General features: G+C 36.8%; 1 protein-coding gene across 3 annotated transcripts in view; it reads left to right on the top strand.

Annotated features, from left to right (window-relative positions):
* The window catches only part of TXNRD2 (thioredoxin reductase 2), a 33,957-nt gene extending 12,463 nt beyond the window's left edge, over nt 1-21,494 (top strand). For 2 of the 3 annotated variants that reach the window (NM_001397881.1, NM_001397880.1), the window contains exons 11-16: nt 7,968-8,104; nt 12,967-13,062; nt 13,285-13,377; nt 14,664-14,735; nt 16,579-16,676; nt 18,900-21,494. In NM_001397881.1, coding sequence (NP_001384810.1) covers nt 7,968-8,104; nt 12,967-13,062; nt 13,285-13,377; nt 14,664-14,735; nt 16,579-16,676; nt 18,900-19,023 — 620 coding nt within the window. In that variant the 3' untranslated portion in view covers nt 19,024-21,494. The remainder of the gene's footprint in view (nt 1-7,967; nt 8,105-12,966; nt 13,063-13,284; nt 13,378-14,663; nt 14,736-16,578; nt 16,677-18,899) is intronic. The other variant, NM_001122691.3, reaches the window with a different exon arrangement.
* Nucleotides 21,495-22,160: the final 666 nt, after the last annotated feature.

Genomic DNA, 22,160 nt, shown 5'->3' with positions numbered 1-22,160 from the left:
ACATGACTGTTTTATAGAAGCAGGGGAAGCATTACTTGTTCACTTGCTAAACAGATTAAATTAAGTTTAGTGAAGTAACAGAATAGATCAATTGGTAGAGTTTTGTGTTTTGCCCCATGGACTCAATCTACGGTCCTGTTGTCCCTTCCCCTGGCTATGTCCACTTTGTATCTTCCAAATGCTCCACAGAGAGAGGAGGTTGTGTCTTATGACCAACATCTTATTTGGATTACTTTGATTACTATTTTCCTAGAAGTGTAATGGGCTTGTGGAAACTACAGAAACAACATTTGATAGTGGGTTATATTCACCAGAACCAAAGACGCTCCCACTTCCTGAGAGCAAAAGCCATCATGCTGTCTGGAACAGTAACAATCCAGAAAACTGGAGAATAGTATTTCTAAGGTGAAATGAAGCCACTTTATCCTTTTTTCTTCTTCTTCTTTTTCTTTTTTCTTTCTTTCCCCCCAAAAAGCCTGTTTCTAAATGCTGTCTCTGATTTTTTTTTTTTTTTTTTCTCAGCCTTCTGGTAAAACCACACTGATGCACAGTCACACCTGTGATATTTCAAGTCAATTTAGTTTCTTTTGTCAAAGATGTAAAAATGAGCTGTTAAGTTGAAGTGATACCATAAAAATCTTGGTTTAATACTAGTTATAATAAAGTTGTATACTATGCTATTAAAACTCTAGTTGTAACATGACTGCACTTGCTATTTTAATACAAAAGAGCTATATTTGTTGTCGTTTCTGTCAGAGATTTGAGTTATGATCCGTATGTAGAAACTTAAAAATGAACAGTTTGAGGTTTTTGTGGTCCTTATGGTGTTTCTGTGGGTTTGGGCTTTTTTTTTTTCTTCTTCTTTTGTTGTTGTTGATTGTTTAAGTGTTCCAGTTGGCACTTCACACTTAAGGATTAAAAACATTAACAGTTAGAACTGTTTAATTGATGTGCAGTCAGTATGATTCATTGTTTTTCTCTGTATCAACACACCCACACCAGGTGTCTCAGATAATAGACTGGGAAACTTGGTGGTGTTGAGGATTTCCTGTCTGCAGATGTGCCAGTTACAATACTGATTGAAGAAAGTCAGCTTGTAGAGTTAGTTCAAAAGCAGCCACTGTGGTTAACTAATTGAAGCCTGAATCATAGTAGATCTTTCCTTGATCTTTGTGAATGTATCATGGAATGTTACTTGGATTATTACAATCAATAGGGTTCCATGAATGATGTTAGAAGTGTTTACTGACAGTGGGATAATTCAAGTTTGGTAAGCTACAGATCCGATGTCTTAACGTGTAACCTTGGTGGGGGGAGCAGAAAAATTACATTGCTGCTTCTATGAAGAATTTTGTTTCTATTTTATTGGAATGTTTAATTTCCTACTAGGATGAATAAGCCATTAAAAGCAAACTGGACTTTACTTTTATAGCAGATTTTTGAACAAGTACAAATGTTTCAGGCAAATAATATTTTGATAGATTTTTAATGTAACTCAAAGATTTCAGTGTAAAGCTTTTACAGGTTACTACTACAAGCTTGTGTTACTTTGCCCAGTGACTGTACTCAGCTAGGAAGCAGGCCACCGAACACAGCTCTTGCTTGGCCTTTATTTGATTCTCTGTTTAGTCACAGTGTCCTGTTTTTCACTAGTGCTCTGTCAGCTGCTTTTGTGAGAGTTCTCCTGAAATAAGCTCCTGAGATATTGTTTCTGTATTGAAATATATATAACTTTTAATATGATATAATGTTAAATTTGCTCATAAGGACACAAAAAAACCTTTTTATGGTAAGTGCCTGATGTACCTGAGCTACAAAACAACAGTAAGTTTGTGCTTGTACAGATGGAACATAGGGTATTTGTCCAAAGAAAAGGATAAAGATTGACATGTTTATTAAAAGATGCAAGCGCTGATCTGCAAGGCAAAGCTGCAGGAGATGAAGCTCTGTACAGTGCACTTGTTTAAGCTATCAGAGGAATGAAACCTGTGTATTGAGTTCTGCAGCTGCAACATAGCTAATATGTAACAGGAAAGAACAAGTTGTATTTCCATTTTAATTTGCAGTTGATGGCAAAACATTACTGCTGTAACTGGCATTTGTCCAGATGATTCATAAAGTCCTTGGAAAAGATATTGAATTACTGTGTATCTGATGGGAATCTTACTCTGTGGAGGAGCAGTTCAGAATTGATAATTAAACTAAGCAGGTGTTTATAAAATATCCTGGAGTTAGTTCAACAGAGAAAGTGGGATAGTGCACTATTAAATTGTTATTAGAAAGAGTGATGACCAGAAGCAGCTCTGAAGTCTAGCTTTACAAAAGAAAAATGTGTCATCGATGAGGGCAATGGAACAACCGTTCTCAAGTGCCTTTGCATTCATAGGTTTGTTTAGAGGAAAGCCACTGTGCCTTTGAAATAATACTGCCTTTTCTATAAAAAGAGATGATGCTTTTAGCTCAGTGTAAGGTTGAGCAGTGATCTGGTGTTGCACATCACACTGTGAATGAAGCATATTGCCCTTTGTGTAATATTGGATGCTTGACAGATTTATTTTGTAGCACGGTAAAATAAGATAATTGCTGCTGAATATCAAGAAAGGGTTAAGCATGTGCATATACACGTGCATATTTATGTCAATAAGTATATAGGATTTTTTTCAAGTTTTGTAACCAAATCTGTTTGGATTAACTGAAAACAGAAATGTTTGGAGATTTTCTTTGAAAAGTACCATATGGTGAAATATTGTTGTGATCTCAAGTGAGTACACCTCAGCCAGCCCCAGCAGAACGAGGAGGGGCTTTAGGTTCCTCTTCGTGAGCAGAATTTTGCCATCCAAACTTTTGGTCTGTTCACTGAAAAATAACACACCTCAGTTGATCTGAGAAAACTGTTAGTGTGAATGTGGTGTGCTTAGCCGAGGCTCTGGGTCTCTGTTCTGAGTTCTGTGTGTCTCTTTCTCATTAATTTTAATCCATGACTGTCTTAAGATATGATTTCTTCATTCCTGACAGTCAGTGCTTTGGGGATTTTTTTCCCAGTGTGTAGTTTTTTTATGATAGTCAGTCAGACTTGCTTTGACAAGGCTATTTTTAATGTGCTGGTAACATGTTTGCATTAAAGGAGATGCAAATGTACATTTTGCTTAACTCACCCATGATCTTTGAATGAACTATATTTTATGGTGCTTATTTTATCATAGCTCATAACTACAAAATTAACTGCTTCATATTGGGGAAAAATTATATATTAAACTATGCCTCTAACTTGGATGTTAGAAAACGTTTTGGAATCTGAACTATAAGATGACAGTTGATTTGCTAAGTGATGGCTAGGCTGGAATGGTGGTATAAAGAAATAAAAAAATGGCAAAAAATGCTCCAAAGTAATTTTGTATAACCAATATAATTAGTGTGACGACTTCTGCAGAATGTGGGTTCTGTTCGCATATAAGTGTGTAGGAGATTGAAGCTGATGACCTCGCTTGGCAGTGGTTGGTGGGTTCTGGTTTTTGAGTCTGCAGCAGCAGCCTTGATGGATGCAGAAAACCTTTGGTTACAGCAAGCCCAATGTGGGAGAACTGATGTAAAGGTGAACTATGCTTTTCAAACAAAGAAGTGTTTCTAGCACACTTTACCTTGCACAAGACCTTGAGAACAAAGCAAATAACAATTGTTAGAAGGCAGCCCTGTGCTGTAAGGTTTACCTTGGTCACACAGCATCTGGAGCAGCTTGTTTTTGTTGTAGTTCAGGTAGGACCAAAGGGGCACATCCTTGGCCTTTTGTTGCCAGGTGCAAGTAAGTTCAGATGTACGCTGGATGGTGATGCCCAGACAGTGACTGGTTGCACTGTGGCTGCCAGAGACTTTCTCGTCTGCATAACCGTTATTACTAATCAATGCTATTATAAATGGTACAGCCAGACAGACTTAGCAAAGGAGCTAACTGCCCCAGCACTAAGAGGCGCTTGGTTTTTTTTGTTGCCAAATTGTGTCTGGCTTGCTGAAAATCTGTCACTAATGGATGAAATGTCCAAAAATGTCCTTGTAACATTGGTGTACTCTACTGTCAATGTGATAACATTTCTGAACTTTAAAAATTCTAATTAATATTCCTGTTGCCAGTATTTTATTGTCATCTGAATATAGCTTATGCTTTGTTGGTCTGTACTAGTCATTATCAGCTGTCTGTGGTCTATATATATATTTTTTTAATACCTACAGTTTTTAGGAAGGGTTTCAAAGGAGGGGAGAGCAGATGTCTTGACAGTGTTCTGGGGGATGAGTCAGGCACCCAGAACAAGATGAAAGTGAATACCGAGACTGGGAACACAAATGAGATTTTCATTGGGGTTAAACCTAGGCTGGATGTGGTACAGTTATGAAGTGATGTGTAAAAATACAAACATATAGGTAAGGAGAAGACTTGGGCTTAGGTTTTATGCCAGAAAATCCATCCTACCACACTGCAATATCCTGACAGTGGCCAACTGCAGTATCATGCCTGACATGAAGATGATTGGTTGGCTCTACTTCGATTTTTTTCAAATGCTAGGGGCAAAGTGACATTCCAGTTTCTGCGATTAAGAAACTGCAAAAGACCTATTATAAAACTTTAGAGTTGCTGTCAGCTGCACCTTTATCACCCTGGGAAATCTTAGCGTGTGCAAGAGTATGCTGTCACTCAATTACTGCTGATACTTGACTATGGTTTTTGCTAAGTTTAGCTGATTCAAGCTCTACCATTTTAGATCCTGCACCTGGAAGTCGCAGCAGACTGGCATTGCCTTCAGCTTATTTGGTGTCCAAGTGCAATTACCAGAACCACTCCACAGATAATGGGACAGAAATGCTACATCAAATATTGCCAGCCTGGTGTCTGTCTGAGATGTGCTTTGATGAATCTCCTGTCAGTGGCTGTAGCTAAGCTGACTGAAGCCCCCCAGAACCTATATTGCTATATTTTGCAAAACCGTATCAAAAGGTTGTTGGTGAACGAGGGCAAACCCCTAGGACTGGGATGTGTGTGATTTTTCACAGCTGTGTGGTTGTTGTGTGGGTCTATTGAAGATGAGATTATGATGTGATATTAAAAGTGCAGGAGGTGAGTAACCCTCTTCAAGGGTCAGAGTTGAATTTACATCATTTTTCCTTTCTCCCAGATGTCTGTCATAAAGCTTGCAGTTTTGAATAAAATACAAAGCTAATTGTATGTCTTGCACAATCATGCACTCCTTATTTGGGAGTTTCAGGACAGCAGGCATCTTCAAACCAAACTCTGCAAGCTGGATTAAAAAACAAAAAAAACATCTCTGTTGCCCTGTGGATTTTAGGAATAAACTACAAACTTACGCTTTCTTGAATCTATAAGTATATAAATAAATGTAGGAATTATAGGTATGAAGCAAATCTTCTTTTCATCCAGTATTACTGAAGAGTGTTGAGAACTGATTCTGTAATACCACGTGACTGAATATTGGAAAAATTCTGAATTTCCTGAATTTGCATTAAAACTTACCAAGCCACTTCAGTTCATTGTGAAGCTACAGTAATAGATCTGAGGTATAGCAAGGTCAGCATGTGTAATGTTGCTGTATGCAGGTGATCCAGCATGGGGCCAATAAAGGCTTAGTTTAGTTTTTAATATTCTATTATTACTTTCAGAAATAATGTTTAGGCAGTCAGGTTCAGAGAGAAATTTTGCTGAGTAGCAACACACTTTAACTCTTAGCTATTAATACCAAACTGTACACATGTTAAAATAGATTGGAATTGAAAGGTTAAGTGTTATCCTGCAGATTTGATAAACTCAGCTGTTGTTGTTGTCACAAGTCTTTAAATGACTTTATTGACAGTTTTTTTTTTCCCTCTTTCAGTGCTTGCCATTGCGTGCTAAGAGTTCTCTTGGCTCTGCCTGGCAGGAAAAGGGGAAACTAGAAAACCCCATTAGCTGTCCATTTGCAGAATATCCAGGCTTTACTCTCAATTCACAGAGAAATACAACAGTAGGAAGTTGTTTCACATCCGAGCCAAGATAAGGTCCTGGAGGTTTATTATTTTTGTTGCCTGATAACATCAGGACTGGGGAGCAGGGGGCAGAGAAGGAACAGCAGATCAACATCCCATGGGGACAACAGAAGGGAAGACAGACAGATAGCCAAGTGCTGACAGCTTCAGTCAGTACTCCCAGAGGAAGTGTTGGTTTCACCAGATGAAATTAATACACAGAAGTCTTTACAGAGGCATTCAGATGTGACATTGTTTGGGGGGCTTGGCTATGTGACAGATGTATAAAGCAGTGAATCATATGTTTACATATAATTAGGTCTGTATTGACAAGCCAGGTTTTCCTTTTGTTTAATAATTTCCTACATTAACATCAAAGAGCTTGTTTTTATAATGAAAACACATTTCCCTTTTTGTTTTGCTTTGGTATAGCTGTGTATTAACTTCAAACGCAAAATCGTGACTCACACAGGAGAGAGATATATGTAGATATGTCCACATCCATTTATAGCCTCTAAAAATGTATGCAATGTTTAAAACTTCCTTCATTTGGATATAATCAAGTAATCTGTTCTATACAATACTGTGTGTCCCTAACAACTTCTGAGTTGAATTGAGTACCTGATAATTTCACTATGCTTATTAACCTTGAAATACGCTTGAAAAACCTGTTAAGTTTTATGATTCCATTCCTGGATCAGGAATTGCTTTGCTGGATACTCTGTACACCACTCAGTAGAGCTTACATCAAGACACTGGTAGTAATTTATGGCAAAAGACACTACAGAAACGTTTTTAAAGGTGTATTGGTTGAAAAGTATGAGGGCTGCTCCAAAAGTAATGCCTCCTATTTCATTATGCTGGCCCACAACATCAGAGGCGGCTGTTGGTGGTATGGCAGCAGAGGTTGAACCTTCCCACCAATATCCCATTATGTTTTGTTGCTGTGTGACAGATGGCAGCAGAGGGGCACTCTGACAGAATGGCATCTGACATGGGAGTGTGTGTGGAGTGAAGGTGTGTCACTGAACTCCTCCATGTGGAAAAAACATCTGCACCTCCACCAGTGCAGATGTTTACAAATGCTGCATGCACTCTTGTTCATTGCTAGTGAAAATGCATAGCTGATGGTGGTGATTATGTTGAAAGACAGTGTTTTGTAGCTGTGATTTTTTCTCTATCGAATTTTGCTCTTTGTATCTGTTGTAGTTTACGTGGAAATAAATAGGGGGCATTACTTTTGGAGTGACCTACATAATTTAGAGAAAGAAGAATCATATGGAAGAGATACAATTTAAAATCTTTGGAAGGGAAAACTAGTAAAATCTAGGCTCAGTATAATTTGCCTCATTTGTTTTTGAATCCATTGAAACAATAGTTTCAGAGTTTGAGCCAAATATTAAATGGCTCAGCACAAAGAGGTTGAGAGCAGAGTTGATGTCCAGGCTGAGGGAACTGAAAAAGTTTTAAAGCAAGCATGTTTAAAAGAGGAACGTTTAGTAGGAATGAATTCACAAGTGTGCACAACAGGCTGTTTGTTAGTATTGAGTGCCATTCAGTTACTGTTGGTTGGAAATTTTCAGTGTAGAAATTGCATCATTATTACATGTATGTATTAATCCTGCATTAGTAAGCTAAATTTAGGATGCACAATATATTTTAAACCATTTGACTTCAGGTTTTTTTGCAGTGGATGATGTTCTGCATAGTTTTGAAGGATAACTTTCTTTCAAATAGTCTGAATAAAGGCAATAGTAATAGAGTTGCTTTCACAAAGAAATTCATAGCCATATCTGCCCTTCTGGCTTCTTCAGTATTGGATGTGTTTTATCTTCTTTCTACTTGGACTATCAAATAGCATGAAGATCTTGAAACGCTGCAGTGAAGATTGCCAACTTTTTAGATTAACACTACTGAAGTTTTCCAATAGTTTTTACTTAAATATTTGTTTTTTTCTTTAGGCCGGGTCCCTGACATCAAAACTCTCAATTTGGACTCTGTTGGAGTGAAAACTAATTCTGAAACTGGAAAGATCATTGTTGATGCCAGCGAAGCTACTTCTGTTCCTCACATTTATGCAATTGGAGACATAACAGAGGTACTGAGTCTACATAAACCGTTCTACAATAACAGGAAGCCAGCTTTGTTCCTGACTAATAACTTGTCCCCAGATGTCGTCATGCTCTAGCATATATCTTAGTGTTTTGCTCTCTTTCATTTTGTACAGCTGTACTGTTCATGCTTGCCACCTGGTTGAATAATTTCCTTCACATGGATCTCGTGAAGTGTCTCACCATTAGTGATTATTACTGATGTTTATCAGGGAATGTATCATTGGTCAGAGGCTAATAATAATGTCTTTATCACTTTAATTATCTTTCTAATTATGTTTATATCACTTCACATGTATGACTTCATGCTCCCTGTGAATGCTGAGTGAAAGTATTGCTTACCTTCTGGAACTGAATACACTTTTGGGGAATGACCACAACAGTTCTGTTGAGGTTTATCTTCTGATAGCATTTCTGCATTCTGACACAGAATGCTGCTGACAAAAATATATGCCTCTGAAAACAAGGAAAGACAAAATAAACAGCAATTCTCCAAATACTGAAGGCACTTGACTTCTGTTAAATGATTCACATGACTTGTGAATGTTTTGGCCAAGTAAATATGAGTATTTTTGTTACTTTTTTTTTTAAAGAAGGAGACATTATTAACTTCAGCAAAACAATTTCTTGCTATAGGCGCAAAACCAGAATTTTGTGGCTTTTATCTAGTGCTGTTATTAATCCACAGGTAACTGTGATGAGGATGTCCTTCTAATTGAAGTGCACTCAAATACTTTTAATCCCTCTGTTTTTATTTCACAGTAGAACTCAGAATATCTCCTCTAATCTGGACATCTTCAAATATGTTATCTTCATAAAGCATAACGTATGGGTTCATTCTGAACTGTACAGTTACAAGAGGATGTTTTTATCGGCTGCTTGCCATTCCTGAAGAACTTAAGCAGTAGTGTAGAATATAAAAACTGGGCATTGCAAGATACAGGATTTTCTTTCTTGTCATTGAACTTAATGGAAACGAGCACATCCCTTCCTATCAAGGCTGTTTTTGATAGATGAAGACTCTTCATCTTTATGAATGTCAGAAATCTAAATACCATAGTGATATCCAAACACCATATGTAGCATCATTTGAGATATCTTTTAAACATTTCTCATTCTGCCATGTATAAGCCCAGCAGGTGCTTCTGAGTTTCTGAAGGGATGAAGCAGGTCTTGGAATAGCGTGCCTATCCCTAACTGGACACTGTCAACAGTCAGAGACAATGAAATAAATCTGGTCACTCCTGACCTCTTTCTCTATATGCAGACATGTTTTCTTCCCATCTATCTCCATCTTCGTGCAAATGACTCACCATTTCCTTTTAAATTGTGTGAAAACTCTTTCCTGCTCAACTATTTCTCCTTCCCCCCTGCCCCCCCATTATTCTCCACAACTTCAATCACTCAGAGACTTGGAATTATGGACAGCTCTTTTCTTCTCTTCAAACAGAGGTTCCCCTCTGTGCTGGTTACTTCATGCTTTGGGATGTTTTCTGAAGTACTATTTCTACTCACAGTGACCACTGATCTCTGCACATCCTTGGTGCATGTCTTGATGAGGCCTCCTGCTTTCTAAACTGTTTTTTTTTTTTTAATTTTGTCCAAGAAGCAGTTCTTAGAAGCAGTTCTGGCAAGGCCTTAGATTCTGTTGCTCATTTTTGCAGCCAGTCTGATGTTATTTTAGGCAAGTCATTTCCTTTTGGGTGCTTTTTGTCTTCTGCCCTTTGAGGATTTAGTTAAGCAAGAAATAGAAAGTTGGAGGCAGGATGCTCTCATCTTTCCTACTGTGGATCTATAAAATCAGGTCTTCTTTTATTTGTTGTTTTCATTTTGTTGTTAAAACTTGGATTTCCTTTTCCTGTTTTTGTCCTTATTAGTGCAGATTTTTGAATGTGAGTTGTGTAATAGGCACTTCTGAATGTATTAAGAACAGCAACATAGTTTTGTACTGTGTCCAGTGTACAGATGGGAAGCACTGGACAATTAAATCAGTTTTCTGTAGAAATAGTGTCTTAAGCTTTTATCTCAGTATGGACTAAATATAGGAAATTAAAGAAATTGCAGTATAGTCCTCATACGTTTATAGAGTTTAGAGACAGCAATTCTTAGCTGATGCCATTATGATGTGAGCCATGTAATCTCACTCACTGAGCAATGCAGTTCTTTTGTTTGAATATACAAATACTTTTTGTTTTTTTCTCTTTTTCCTTTCTTTTTTAAGCAAAATGAATTTAGATAATAAAATTAATTGGCATGGGAATCATCATTGAAACAAAGTTCCCAGTGTTGGCGTTGGTGTGCAGCTTGGCAGGACACACTTCGTTCTCTTTAATAAACACAAAGCTGCAGAGCTTGGTGTGTGATATTATCTGGGTGAGACCTTTCAAGGGGCAGGAAGGGGAAGCTTCTACCATGTGAATGAATATCAATGACCCCTAATATTGTTTATAAAAATAGGATTTTGTCTCTGATGTCGCTGGTCAGGATTTCTCTATGTTTTTCTCTCTACCTGGTGGATTTTCTTTACTACCATGACGTGTTATTGCTTATACTTCTGTGAGTAGTCCTTGGCCCCCCTGCCTCACCCTTTACTAGGCCACACTGAATAGATACTAACTTGCTACCAAATGGTAAGATCTGTTTCTTAAGTTCAGTATACTGACTGGAAGGGGAGTGTGATGGGAAATGGGGAGCTTCCTGATATGGTCAGAATGAGTGTTTTCATTTGGGAATCATACCCATCTGGCATAAATGGGAAACTATGTGTGCATGGGTGTCCTGTTGCACCCCTGTATGAAAAGCAGAATCCTTATATTATGCAGGCTGTTCATTTGGAGAAAGGGAGGAAAAGAAAACTCCAGAGGTCAGTCAGTTTGTCTATCATTAAAAAAAGTTTTTCAGGCTTCAGCAAAATGAAGTTTTTAGCTGACGGGTAAAACTGCATTTAGGTAGTTTTATTTTCAGTAAAATAAAATCAGGATGAAGATTACCAGGCTGGAATTTTAATATATATATATTTTTTTCAGTGCTGATATGAGCCCTGTCTGGTAATATCCATCCTCCAGTGGTATTCTTGTTGAAAAGTACGACACACAGTATAAAGAAATTCTCTTAGTAGGAGATTTATCGTATATACACTACAGTATACATCTGTTGTATTTCAAAGGGTGTTATAACAAAGAGTTGTAGAGAAGATCTACAATATGTTGCTTTGAATAGAAATTAGACTGAAAAAAAGAGCTGTGTTAGAACAAATGCCCTGTACTTCAAAGCTTTCTAAACTCTCTTAGGAGCCATCTCGTTTAAATGTATAATACACTGGAGGGTTCTTATGAACGATTTGTATCCATAATAATCATCAGGGTAGTTCTACACATGACTGCAAAGTGAATGTTCACTTCAAATATTTACCAGGGAAGGTCTTTAAGCTATTGTTTATGAGAAATAGGGCTTTATCTGCATGGATGTTTTAGTAATTAGTTGGGTTTTATGGAATGCGTAGCAGCGCTTTCACAATTTTATCTTTAGTTCCAATCTTCTATTCTTTTCTGGAATGCCAAAACAACATCTGTATTTCCTGCTACAGAAATGATTGGCAGCCATGTTTCAGGCAAATGTGTGTAAGAAAAAACAAATGGCAAATTTCATCTGGTAAATGACATTACAGCCTTGAAAGTCAAAATGCTGGTTTTGAAAAAACACAACTTGATGGATCTTGGGGGGGAAAAGGGGGATATACTGTCAGTGTTGTGATTTGTCATGGGCTATGGGGAGAAATTGGTTTGTCTTTGTAAATGAAACAGTAGTATCTGTTAACAGGTTAGACACAGTGTTGTTTCAGTTTATTTTTTGCAGTGAAAGCTTAACAAAGAGGATATTAGTATAGAGAAAAACATAAATTCATATTAGCATGCAGATAATTTATATGGTGCGTGTAATGAGGAAAATGGTAGCTAACAGTATGTACAGAACCTGTGTAGCAACATACAGAAAAGAAGCTAGGAAAGAAGATGAATTCCAGTAAATGTTCAAAAAATGTTAGGATAATGAAGAGACGTTTGAAAAACTCCAGTGTGTGTGGTGGGAAATCCTTGTTTTCTGCTGAAGACTGTTTTCAAGGACTTGCAGGATGAGTGCCACCCCCAGACGGGGCTTCGCAGGAACATGACAAGAGTTGGGTCTTGATAGAACCTGTGTGAAGCAAAATCTCAGTTTTTGTAAAGCATTCCACACTGTCCCACAAAAGTGTAGTTTATCACTTATGGCTTTCTTGTCTCCACATCTTTCCCTCTAGATGACTGTATCCTGATGATACAGTCTTGGATGCTCTTAAGTAAGCTTTTTTTTTTTTTTTTTTTTTTACTAGATTTATGAAGTTTTTTAGATATTATTAACAGCAAAGTTTGCACCTATTGACTCTGTGTTCTGTAAAAACATGTCAGACAACTTTCAAAAAAGTTTGGTGGGTTTGAAAACAGTATTTCTTTATACTGTTTTTTTCTGCTCTAAAAATGCTGTTCAGAAAACTTACTGATAACTTACTATGGAAAGAAAGGGTGAAATGGATGGTGAATGTGTGAATATCCTCTGCTTTTCAGGGAATTACATAAGATGTAAGGTTTTTGTTAAATACATTGACTGCATTTGTTCCCCCCATCAATACAAATACAAAGCTCAGCAACTTTAAAGCACGTTTGGACAGAAATTATTACTGCCATAAGTGTTTGGAGCACAAGCTGCTGGACTGGAATTCCAAAGATTTGGCCTTCCTCTGCCCATTGTTCCAGGAGAAGTCCTTGGATGCCACTTCTCTCTTAGTTAAAACAAAGCTTTGTGCTCTTCTTCTCAGGGCCGTCCTGAACTGACACCCACAGCAATAGCTGCAGGGAAACTGCTGGCTCGGCGTCTTTTTGGCCACTCTTCAGAACTGATGGACTATGACAATGTGAGTTGTCATTTCTTCTTTCACTAATAAAACCAAATATTTCTCTATTCAGGAAAAGAAAAAAAAGAATACTTAAATAAGTTGTGTTTCTCCATTTGGAGTCCAGTTTTGACAGTATCCAAAGCAGATATGTGTGACAGAGCTAGCCTCCCCTGAAGTCACATCTACCTTGCAGCTGCTTCATGTGATTCACAGTAACACTTTCTGTTTCTTTACAAGCAGGTACCTACTACAGTTTTCACTCCCTTGGAATATGGTTGTGTTGGACTGTCAGAAGAAAAGGCTGTGCAGTGTTATGGATCAGATAATGTTGAGGTATGAAAACATTTTTGTTTATAGTTGGTATCAGAGTTGCACTATGAAAAGTTAAAAGTTTGACTGTGGCATTGGACTGACATTTTTGGTCCCCAAATACTGTGTTTGCATCTAGGAAAGAGTTATTCAAAAGAGCTCAGACTTCAAAAATATTGCAGCATGTCATGATGGAAACTGTTACCTTGTGGGCTTAAAATTACTAATAGTCTGACAGCTTCAAACTAGCTGCCATTTTAATAAATTATATTGAGCAACAATATATATTACATACAGTTGTATTCCCTTTAGTTGTCAGAATTACTGGTCAGGTGCTTTAATCAAGATTTTTTGGATGTCCATGGAAATATTCACACAAGCTATTCAATGTTTTCTTTGTGGCTGAAATAACTTGATCTGATATGCCTGGGCACTGCCTGTTGAAGAAGTCTGCTATAGCATATATTCACAACCTTCTGATAGAAGGGATGACATTAAGGTACTTACAATGAAAAAAATCACAATTACTATATAATCAGGCAAAATTCAAACAAGTCACCCTTGAAAAGGTTACCTTTATTCACTCATCAAAAAGGCTGTCAGTATAAGACTCAATAAACTATGGAAATAAAAAGTGCGATACTCCATGTTCAGTCAGTTATCAGTTCTGAGTTTTCATGATTCTGAAATATAGCTTATACTTCAACAGCTGTTCTAGAATTGTTTTCTGAGTTTCTGGATATTGGTGCCTTTAAGAATAAAAGAAATTACTGTAAAACAAAATTGCCTGCTTAAGGCAGGCATGTGAGGCGTAGGATGTTGGTGTTTGTATACGTATTGGAGAGGAATTTCAGCTGATAGATTTGCTTGGATTCCCAGGCGAAATCATTGAAGAAAATAAAACTTTTCTATTCAAACTGCAAAAGTGAGTTTAAGTTGTCTTGTGGTATGCATAGTTATAAACATGGAAAGCTTCTTGGATTTCATTATTCAGAATAAACAAGTTATTACTTAAACTATTGGGAGAAATTTGAAGAAGCAAAACCAATGTCATTTTGAATTCGTGGCATGGATTTGAGTAACAAGTTCTGTGAGTTTTTTCAGGTTTTTTTTCTCCTTAAAGAACCATTAGATAAAAGTTTTGTGTTAAATTGTGTGCTCTCCCTATTTTTGTTCATAGTATTGAACATGATTGAATGGGTTTTTTTATAGCATTATGTATGCGTAGTAATATTAAGGATTATTATATAAAGAGCATTTTTTAATACAGTAATGCATTCTAACACAAATGTTATTCTTTTCCACACCAGGTATTTCATGCTTATTATAAACCTCTAGAGTTCACAGTGGCTGAAAGAGATGCAGCTCAGTGTTATATAAAAGTGAGTGCTGTAAACTTTTAACTTGCTTTTAACTTAACACAAGATACATGATATGACCAACCTTAATAGGGTGTATTTAGTGGGGGGAAAAAAAAAACCCTGAGATGGTTGAGATCTTTTCTTGGTGACAGTCTGTTTCTCTAGAGTATCTTTAAAACATTTAATATTCACTACATATCTCATTGCATCCTGAAAGTGCTTTGCAGATAATACCATTTCTCAGAGGTGGCATTGTACTGATTGGTACCATCTATGGGCTTCTGTTAAGGTTCAAGGAAATATTCAAGATTCCATAGAGGTCAATCTCTGCTTCCCTCAGCAAAGTTCTTAACTAGTTATTATGCTGTACCATACTATGTATTATTAGTTATTATTTGAGTGTCCTTCTCTTGGGAAAGTACACTGCTGCCAAAAAAAAAAAAAAAAAAAAAAAAAGCTTGCAGAACTGTTCTGTTTTAGCCATGAAAGCAATAACCTGCTGGTTTGGACCAAAATGTTAAACTAGAAGTACGTATTCTCCTAGAGCAGTCCAGTTGCTTCACTCTTAAAAAGTTTTGTGATACACTTGCCCATAGTGGAAGAAGTTAGGTAAGGTAAATATATCTAAGATTGGTAGAATGTATCACAGTTTTCATTCTTTTTTTCCTAAATGTCTTATCAGAATAAATGTAACAAATTCTGTAGGTCCATCACAAATTACTGTGCCATTATTATTGCATTATGTAAGGAATGTCTGTTGTCAATAATTGTGACCAGTATTTCTAACTATATTATGTCACTTCTGACTCACATAAATAGCTTAGCAGCTTTGCCTTAACAATCCCAAGCACTCTTGCAGCTAAGGTGATGCTAATTCTTGTTAGCTATTCCCTTTAAATTGTGGAAATGGAAGTGAATATTTGAAGACAAAATAGTAATGTCATAGTAGTTGTTGGATGTTATTGAATATAGTTCCTGTTGAACTTGCAGACCATCTGAACGTACATTAAACTTAGAATTTAACACTGCAGTACCAAAAGGGTTTTTTCTTTAAAACTTTTTCTGTTTTTAAAGTTCCATGTTGGAATTGCTGCTGTTCTGGGAATTCCTAATGCAAAATCCAAGACTTTACTGAGTAGAGGATCTAACAGATTGGTGACAGTGTAATGCTGGATGGGTGCACAAGGATGGATGGGATTTCTTTTCATGATGATAAACATCATGTCCTTAAAGGAGCAAAAAAATTTTCTATGAGTTCTCTAATAGAACTGAAGTGTGCATTCACTCAGGCCCTCACATATGCTTAGTTACCTTTTATTGTTGATTGCTTCCAAGACTTGACTCCTGTTTAGGTTATATGGCTCATGTGGTAAATGGATCTCACCAAACAAGCTTCTGTAAGTGTAAGGAGTTATAGAGTCACAAAATGTACTGTAATTGGTAGTGGTCTTTGGAAATACTGCTGACTAGGTGCCAAGAGTACCTGCAAAAACTGGGAGAATTGCTAAGGTGTTACTTCAATGTCAGAATGCGTCTAGTCCAGCAATCAGACTAATGAAGGTCGTCTTAAGATGTTATGCAAACAACAAACAAGAAGGTATGCAGTATATCACAGATTGTGGCCAGTGGCTCCCTGAAGTCTGAAAGAAATACACTAATAAAGCTTTGATTCAGGAAAGTGCTCAAGGACAAGCGTGAGGTCTATTGAAGTCAGTAAGATTTAAACAAGTGTCTAAGTTCTTGGCACATTGGGATTCGACAGCTGAACTAGGATCTTGGGGCACTGCAGTTTCATTTAATTCAACTTCATGCCTTATCTTTAGATGTTCTAAGAAAAGATTGCTATGTAATGTATTGTTTTCAGATGGTGTGCTTACGAGAGAGAGAGCAACGAATCCTTGGCCTTCATTTCATTGGACCAAATGCTGGGGAAGTTATTCAAGGATTTGCTCTTGGAATCAAGTAAGTACAAAAGAATGTCTCTAGCTTCTAAAGCCTGCTTTTAAAGTTATTGTAAGATTATAAAAGATAGCTGCCTATTTTTGGCAACACTATAAAGAATCCATGCTTTTTGTTACTTTTATGTAGTATTGCACATATTTTTACTAAAAATACTGCAGTTTTTCATTAAGATATACTGGATTTAGTTATTGTAATACTGGATATAGTTAAGAAACAACTGAGGAAAATACACTGTTGGCTTGATATATTTAAGACAAAAGAAATAATTACGTTACCAATCTTAGTTTTCTCAGAGTGAAGCTGCCTTTGCATTCTGTACACGGGATAGGAAATCACTATACTGTTTTGCAAGTCCTTTTAGAAGGGTGTTTGTGCTTTCCATAGAAAACCTTCTTTCACCTGCTAATCATTTCCTTTTCTAATCTCATGTTTAAATGTGCACAGCCATTGCTCCTTAAAAGCTCAGCAAGTACTTGCATGAATTTTAGGCTTTTAGGTATAAACTAAACACTATGATTAGGTAAGGAAGTGGTATCAGTAGGATGTTGGGGAAGGAGCTGTCTGATTATTGCAATAATGAATTTACCCAAGTAGGTAAACCTTTTGTTTCTGTGTTTATTCAGATTTGAATAGTAGTGCATTTTCCCTGACTTGTATTTTCTTTGTTGTCCCTTCAGAAGTGTAAGAAATGATTCCAGGTCCTCTCAGATTAAATGGAGTGTTTCTGCTATCTCACTTGTGTGATAGACTTACTTGTTTTTCATTTGCTTTTTTTACTGCTTGTTCACATTGTCAGAAATATTACTTCTAAATTATTCCATTGCTAAATCACAGTACTTCAACTTTTTAAAGTAATTTGTATTGCACAAAATGTCCTCCCAGTGAGGGTGTCAACTTATTGTTCTAGATATCATCGCTATTCTTTTGCAGTTTTAGCTTTACTAGCATAAATTAAATGCAGAATGATTAAGAAGGCAGGACCTCAATATCACATGAGGAGTATCTTGGAAATCACTGATTGCAGTGTACCCTGAGTACACATTTTCAACATGTGTTTGTAGTCCATTAATTGCCAGTGGTATAGATTCTAGAACTACATTTTTTAGGATGTTGTTTTGAAGTTTTATCCAAAATAACCAGTGAAAAAGCAGCATATGAAACTGGAGTGCTTTTCTGCCTTGCCTGAGGGAAATTAAAACTTTAGCCACAGTAAGAGGTTTTCAGCAGGTCAGGTCCTTGTATTGTTTTCTATTGTATTTCATTAATCCAGAGTTTTCAGTGTGCATCTCCCACCCTAAAACCTGCTGTTCTCCATTGTCAGATATAAGTTCTTACTTCAGTCCCTCCACAGATTGATTTTTTCCTTGTCTCCAATTGTCTCCACTTAGAGCTCCAAGTAATACCTGTGCTCAGTAGTGGTTTTTGCTTTGGGTGCTTCCCTGGGTTATGTGGGTGGGACACCAGAAGCCTTCTGTAGCTCTTTTTGTTATATTTTATGCAGAGATAGAGTACTATTCCATAGAGAATTCGGAACAATTCTTATGTTTAGGCCTATTTCAGCTATTTTTACAGCATGACCTGCCAGGAATAGCAGCTCAAAGGAAAGCGATCAAATCTCAGAATGTTGTTGGACAAGAGATTAAGCTAGTGGGATTTTTAGCTCACCTTTTCCTTTTTTTTTTTTTTCTTTCTCTCAAATGATGGAATTTTTTCCCATTTATGGCATTGGTGATTTCAGTGCAAGCAGTAGACTTTCTAAAGATTGTGGAAGAATATGCTGGTATTGCTTCCTTCAGCAGATTTTTGCCTGCAGTCCTAACTAAGATTATCTTCCTTTGTGTTTGTGTGTGTTTCCATCTGGAGTTGCTGAAACACATGTATGTACAAAAAAAAAAAAAAAAAAAAGCTGAAGGCTGCAGTTTCATCCTGTTTGTTTGGTTTTTTTTCCTGTAGGCTCAGTTGTGATTTGGGATAAATTGCTTAATTCTCTCTGTGTCAGCTCTTATGACAATTCTTCTGTGACTAACAGTGTAGTTAAGCTGGGTGTTTGAATTTTACTGTGGAAGTGCCTGAGAAGTAATAGACAGTACTGAAGAATAAATGCAGCTTCTTCCACCTGATAAAATGGATAAGTGCAAGATTAGTTGGGTGTTTTAGGAAATTCTATCTGCTTTGGGTGAATAATGTATGACTTCCTGGGTCTTTTCCTTTTTCTTTTGGTAGATGTGGTGCTACATATCCTCAGCTAATGAAGACAATTGGCATTCACCCTACCTGTGCTGAGGAAATTACCAAGTTGCATATTACAAAACGTTCCGGCCTGGATGCAACAGTAACAGGTTGCTGAGGTTAAATACCATCCCTGGAAAGGAGGGAAAAAAAGCACAAAATATATCTGAAAAGGGGCACTTGGAGTTGAAATAGCTTTAATAGTTTGAGTTCCAGGAAGCTTTCTCATTCCCTTCATACTTTTGCAATTCACACTAACAAATCCCTCTCTGTGAAAGTGTATACAGCTCCTTTTTCTTCCTGGGAGCTAGGGAGTAATTGCTGCTTTAGGTACAAAAATATATAAAAAGTCACCAACATCTTAGGCCTTCTTAAACTGAAATAGTTGCCATTTGAGTTTCTGTGTTGGCATTGTTGACTGTCAAAAGAAGTGTCCTGCACTGCGTTCATACAGATACCAGGCATCAGACAGCGCTGTCCTTTGAATTTTGGTGTGGTGCATTGGTTCATTACCAATCCTAATACTGAACATTAAGACTTTGTGCTTGTAGAGGCAAGTTCCCAGAAAATCCCTAACAATAGCTACAGTCACCCCTTTTTTTTCTTTTTTCTTTTTTAATGTAATATGTCATTATCTGCAAACTTTATTATTATTTTTTTTTGAGTATTGACCAAAGTAATAATAATTAACCTATTGCAAGTTTCTACTAGTTTTCCTTCTGTCCACAAGGGGGAGATGCTGGCTAATTTGTGGCAATGGAGAATCAGAAATCTGATGATTAAACTTCTTTTGCAGAAGAAATAAGTTAAATATGTGTAAGTAGCCTGACAAAGGCATAATACAGAGCACATAGAACTTCAAGCCAAGTTGCAGTTGCCAACGTTTTGATATGAACAGTCACTTAATTTCTTGCAGCCTTTACAATAGAGTTGAATTTGTAGAAAAGGGAGAGATCAACTTCAGGTAAAACAAAATGTATCCTTTTGCAATCAACCTGTGCAAGTGTTTTTGCATGTGTAATCTGATATTTTCATAGCTGTTCTATGTTCTGCTTGTTACACATTTTGGAAAAGTAGTCTGATGATCATGTATATCTTTTGTTATTTTTTCTCTGACTGTTTTGCTTCTGCAGCCTGCAACATGGGCAAAGATTGTTTTATTTCAAGTATGAAATGTTTCCTTATCATGAGACTTGTACCTGTCAGAGAAACTATTAGGCAAAAATTGATTAGACTTGGTAAAATATTCAGTATTGATCACGCCATTGTTTACACTTGAATACTCTGGTTTTTAGAATTTGTTCTGGCTTAAAAAAACAGCAAAAGAAATACCAAATCCTTTCTCTTCAAAGTTTTCTGATGTTTTTGATCCATGAAATAAGGGGTGATGCTGTTTAACTGAAGGCGTTATTCCCTTTCAGATGTGCTGATGTAATTTTTCATCTACAAAATCATAATAACCTTGCATAGCAATACTTTTGAGTGGGAATGTAGTCAGAATACTGCCTGAATATTGCAACTTCCTCTAGACGAAATGGTATCCAAATTTTACATCTGCATGTGAATGCATGCATACGTGCACCTCCAGAAATTAGTTTCCTTTCATTGGGGCCCAATGAGAATGATATAGCCAAAAACCCTACTAGTTTTTCCAAGCTGTGAAAGTATTTGCAGTATTTGCAGTAAATTAGCTTTTTAAAAGATATTTTACTTACTATTTCAAACCACTGAGATACAGAGCATCTCAGTCTGCAGCGATTTTGCTGAGAAACAACCTGCCTCTGACTAAACTGTAACGTGATTTGTGCAAGATCTTTTTCCCAGTGATTACTTATTACAGTTCATTTTGCTCCCATGAGTGAAAACATCAGTGTTCACTGGTGTGAAAGGGCTTCTCTCCTCTGTCATAGTAATGCATCCAGCAGACTGAATTGTCTGTCTCTACGGAGTGATCAATGGAAAGTTTAGTTAATTTCATTCATTTTGTACGGCTGAAAATTATCTGGGACAGCCAGTGAAGAGGTCTAGAGATCAGGAAACGTGTCCTGAATATATTCAGTGTTTGAAACTGAGGCCTGTAAGCATCCTTCAAATAATAGAAATCTCTTGGTTTTGCAGTTGTTATGTGGACATCATGAAAATGGATCTTGTATTATGTACTGCAGCCTAGTTCTACTCCACATTTAATGGAAAGCGTTGCCACCTGAAGTAAAACTAAATGTTTATTCACACCTACATAAACCTAATGTCAGAATCGACGGCGAGATAGAATAAGGAAAGTAGAGTGATTTGTGCTTTTTTTCCTGAAAGATTCTCTATGTAACTTTCCGGGATGGTCCTTACAAACTGTTTTTAGAAGCCTGGCTGATGTCAGTTGGGATGGGCTGCTGTATGCCACAAACCACTGATTGTGTGTGAAAGTTAAAAATAATTGTAGGTCTTTTCTCAGGATGCCAGCTGATGATGGCTTGTTTGTCAAACCACACCATGGTGCAGACAAGTCTGAGCACTGCTGGGTCCCTTATGTATTATCTGATATTTATTGTGTTGTGAATTAACAAATTAATAAAGAAAGTATTTTTTAGTAAATGTTTTTTTGTTGTTGTTAATTTTGCACATAGCTTCAGCTTATATATATATATATATATATATATTTTTTTTTAATCTTAATGTTGCTTCTTGTGATAGAAGTATATGTGACGGAAACTGGACTCAGAGCGATTAATAAGGAAATGTTGGTACCTGCCTTCCTCTGATGTATAAACTGAAAAGCCATTATTCCAGGCTGGGTGACCTTCTAAACTATTTTGAATTTGAATTCTAAACAACTCTAGATGAAATAAGTATGATTTCAAATACTCTCTGATGTTAATTGCCATTAATGAGGTCAAACAGGTATGTTCACAGTCCGTGTGTGTTGACATGCTGCTGAGGACTCAGCCAGACATAACTCGGAAACTTACTGAAATACAGTGTACAGTATTATGTAGGACTAAACTACATTGTATTTAGCTATTTGTGTTGTAGACTAGAAAATATAGAGGAAAAAATACAGCAAAGCCATCTAGTAGCTGTGAGTACAGTTGATAGATGAAAATATTTTAAAACTAATTAACAAATGCTAGCAACGTGTTTAAAAAATCTGAGGAATTTCTACCAGGAAAGAAGGGAACTACGTTGATTGTGTTCATCTCAATGTTATTTCTTTACATTCACTTTTGATGAGAAGTTCCAGCTAAGTTGGGTGATGCTGAG

Source organism: Gallus gallus, chromosome 15 (genome assembly GCF_016699485.2).
Source record: "Gallus gallus isolate bGalGal1 chromosome 15, bGalGal1.mat.broiler.GRCg7b, whole genome shotgun sequence".
Taxonomy (NCBI): domain Eukaryota; kingdom Metazoa; phylum Chordata; class Aves; order Galliformes; family Phasianidae; genus Gallus; species Gallus gallus.
Note: the sequence above shows the minus strand (reverse complement) of the source record. Positions and strands in the feature narration are given on the sequence as shown.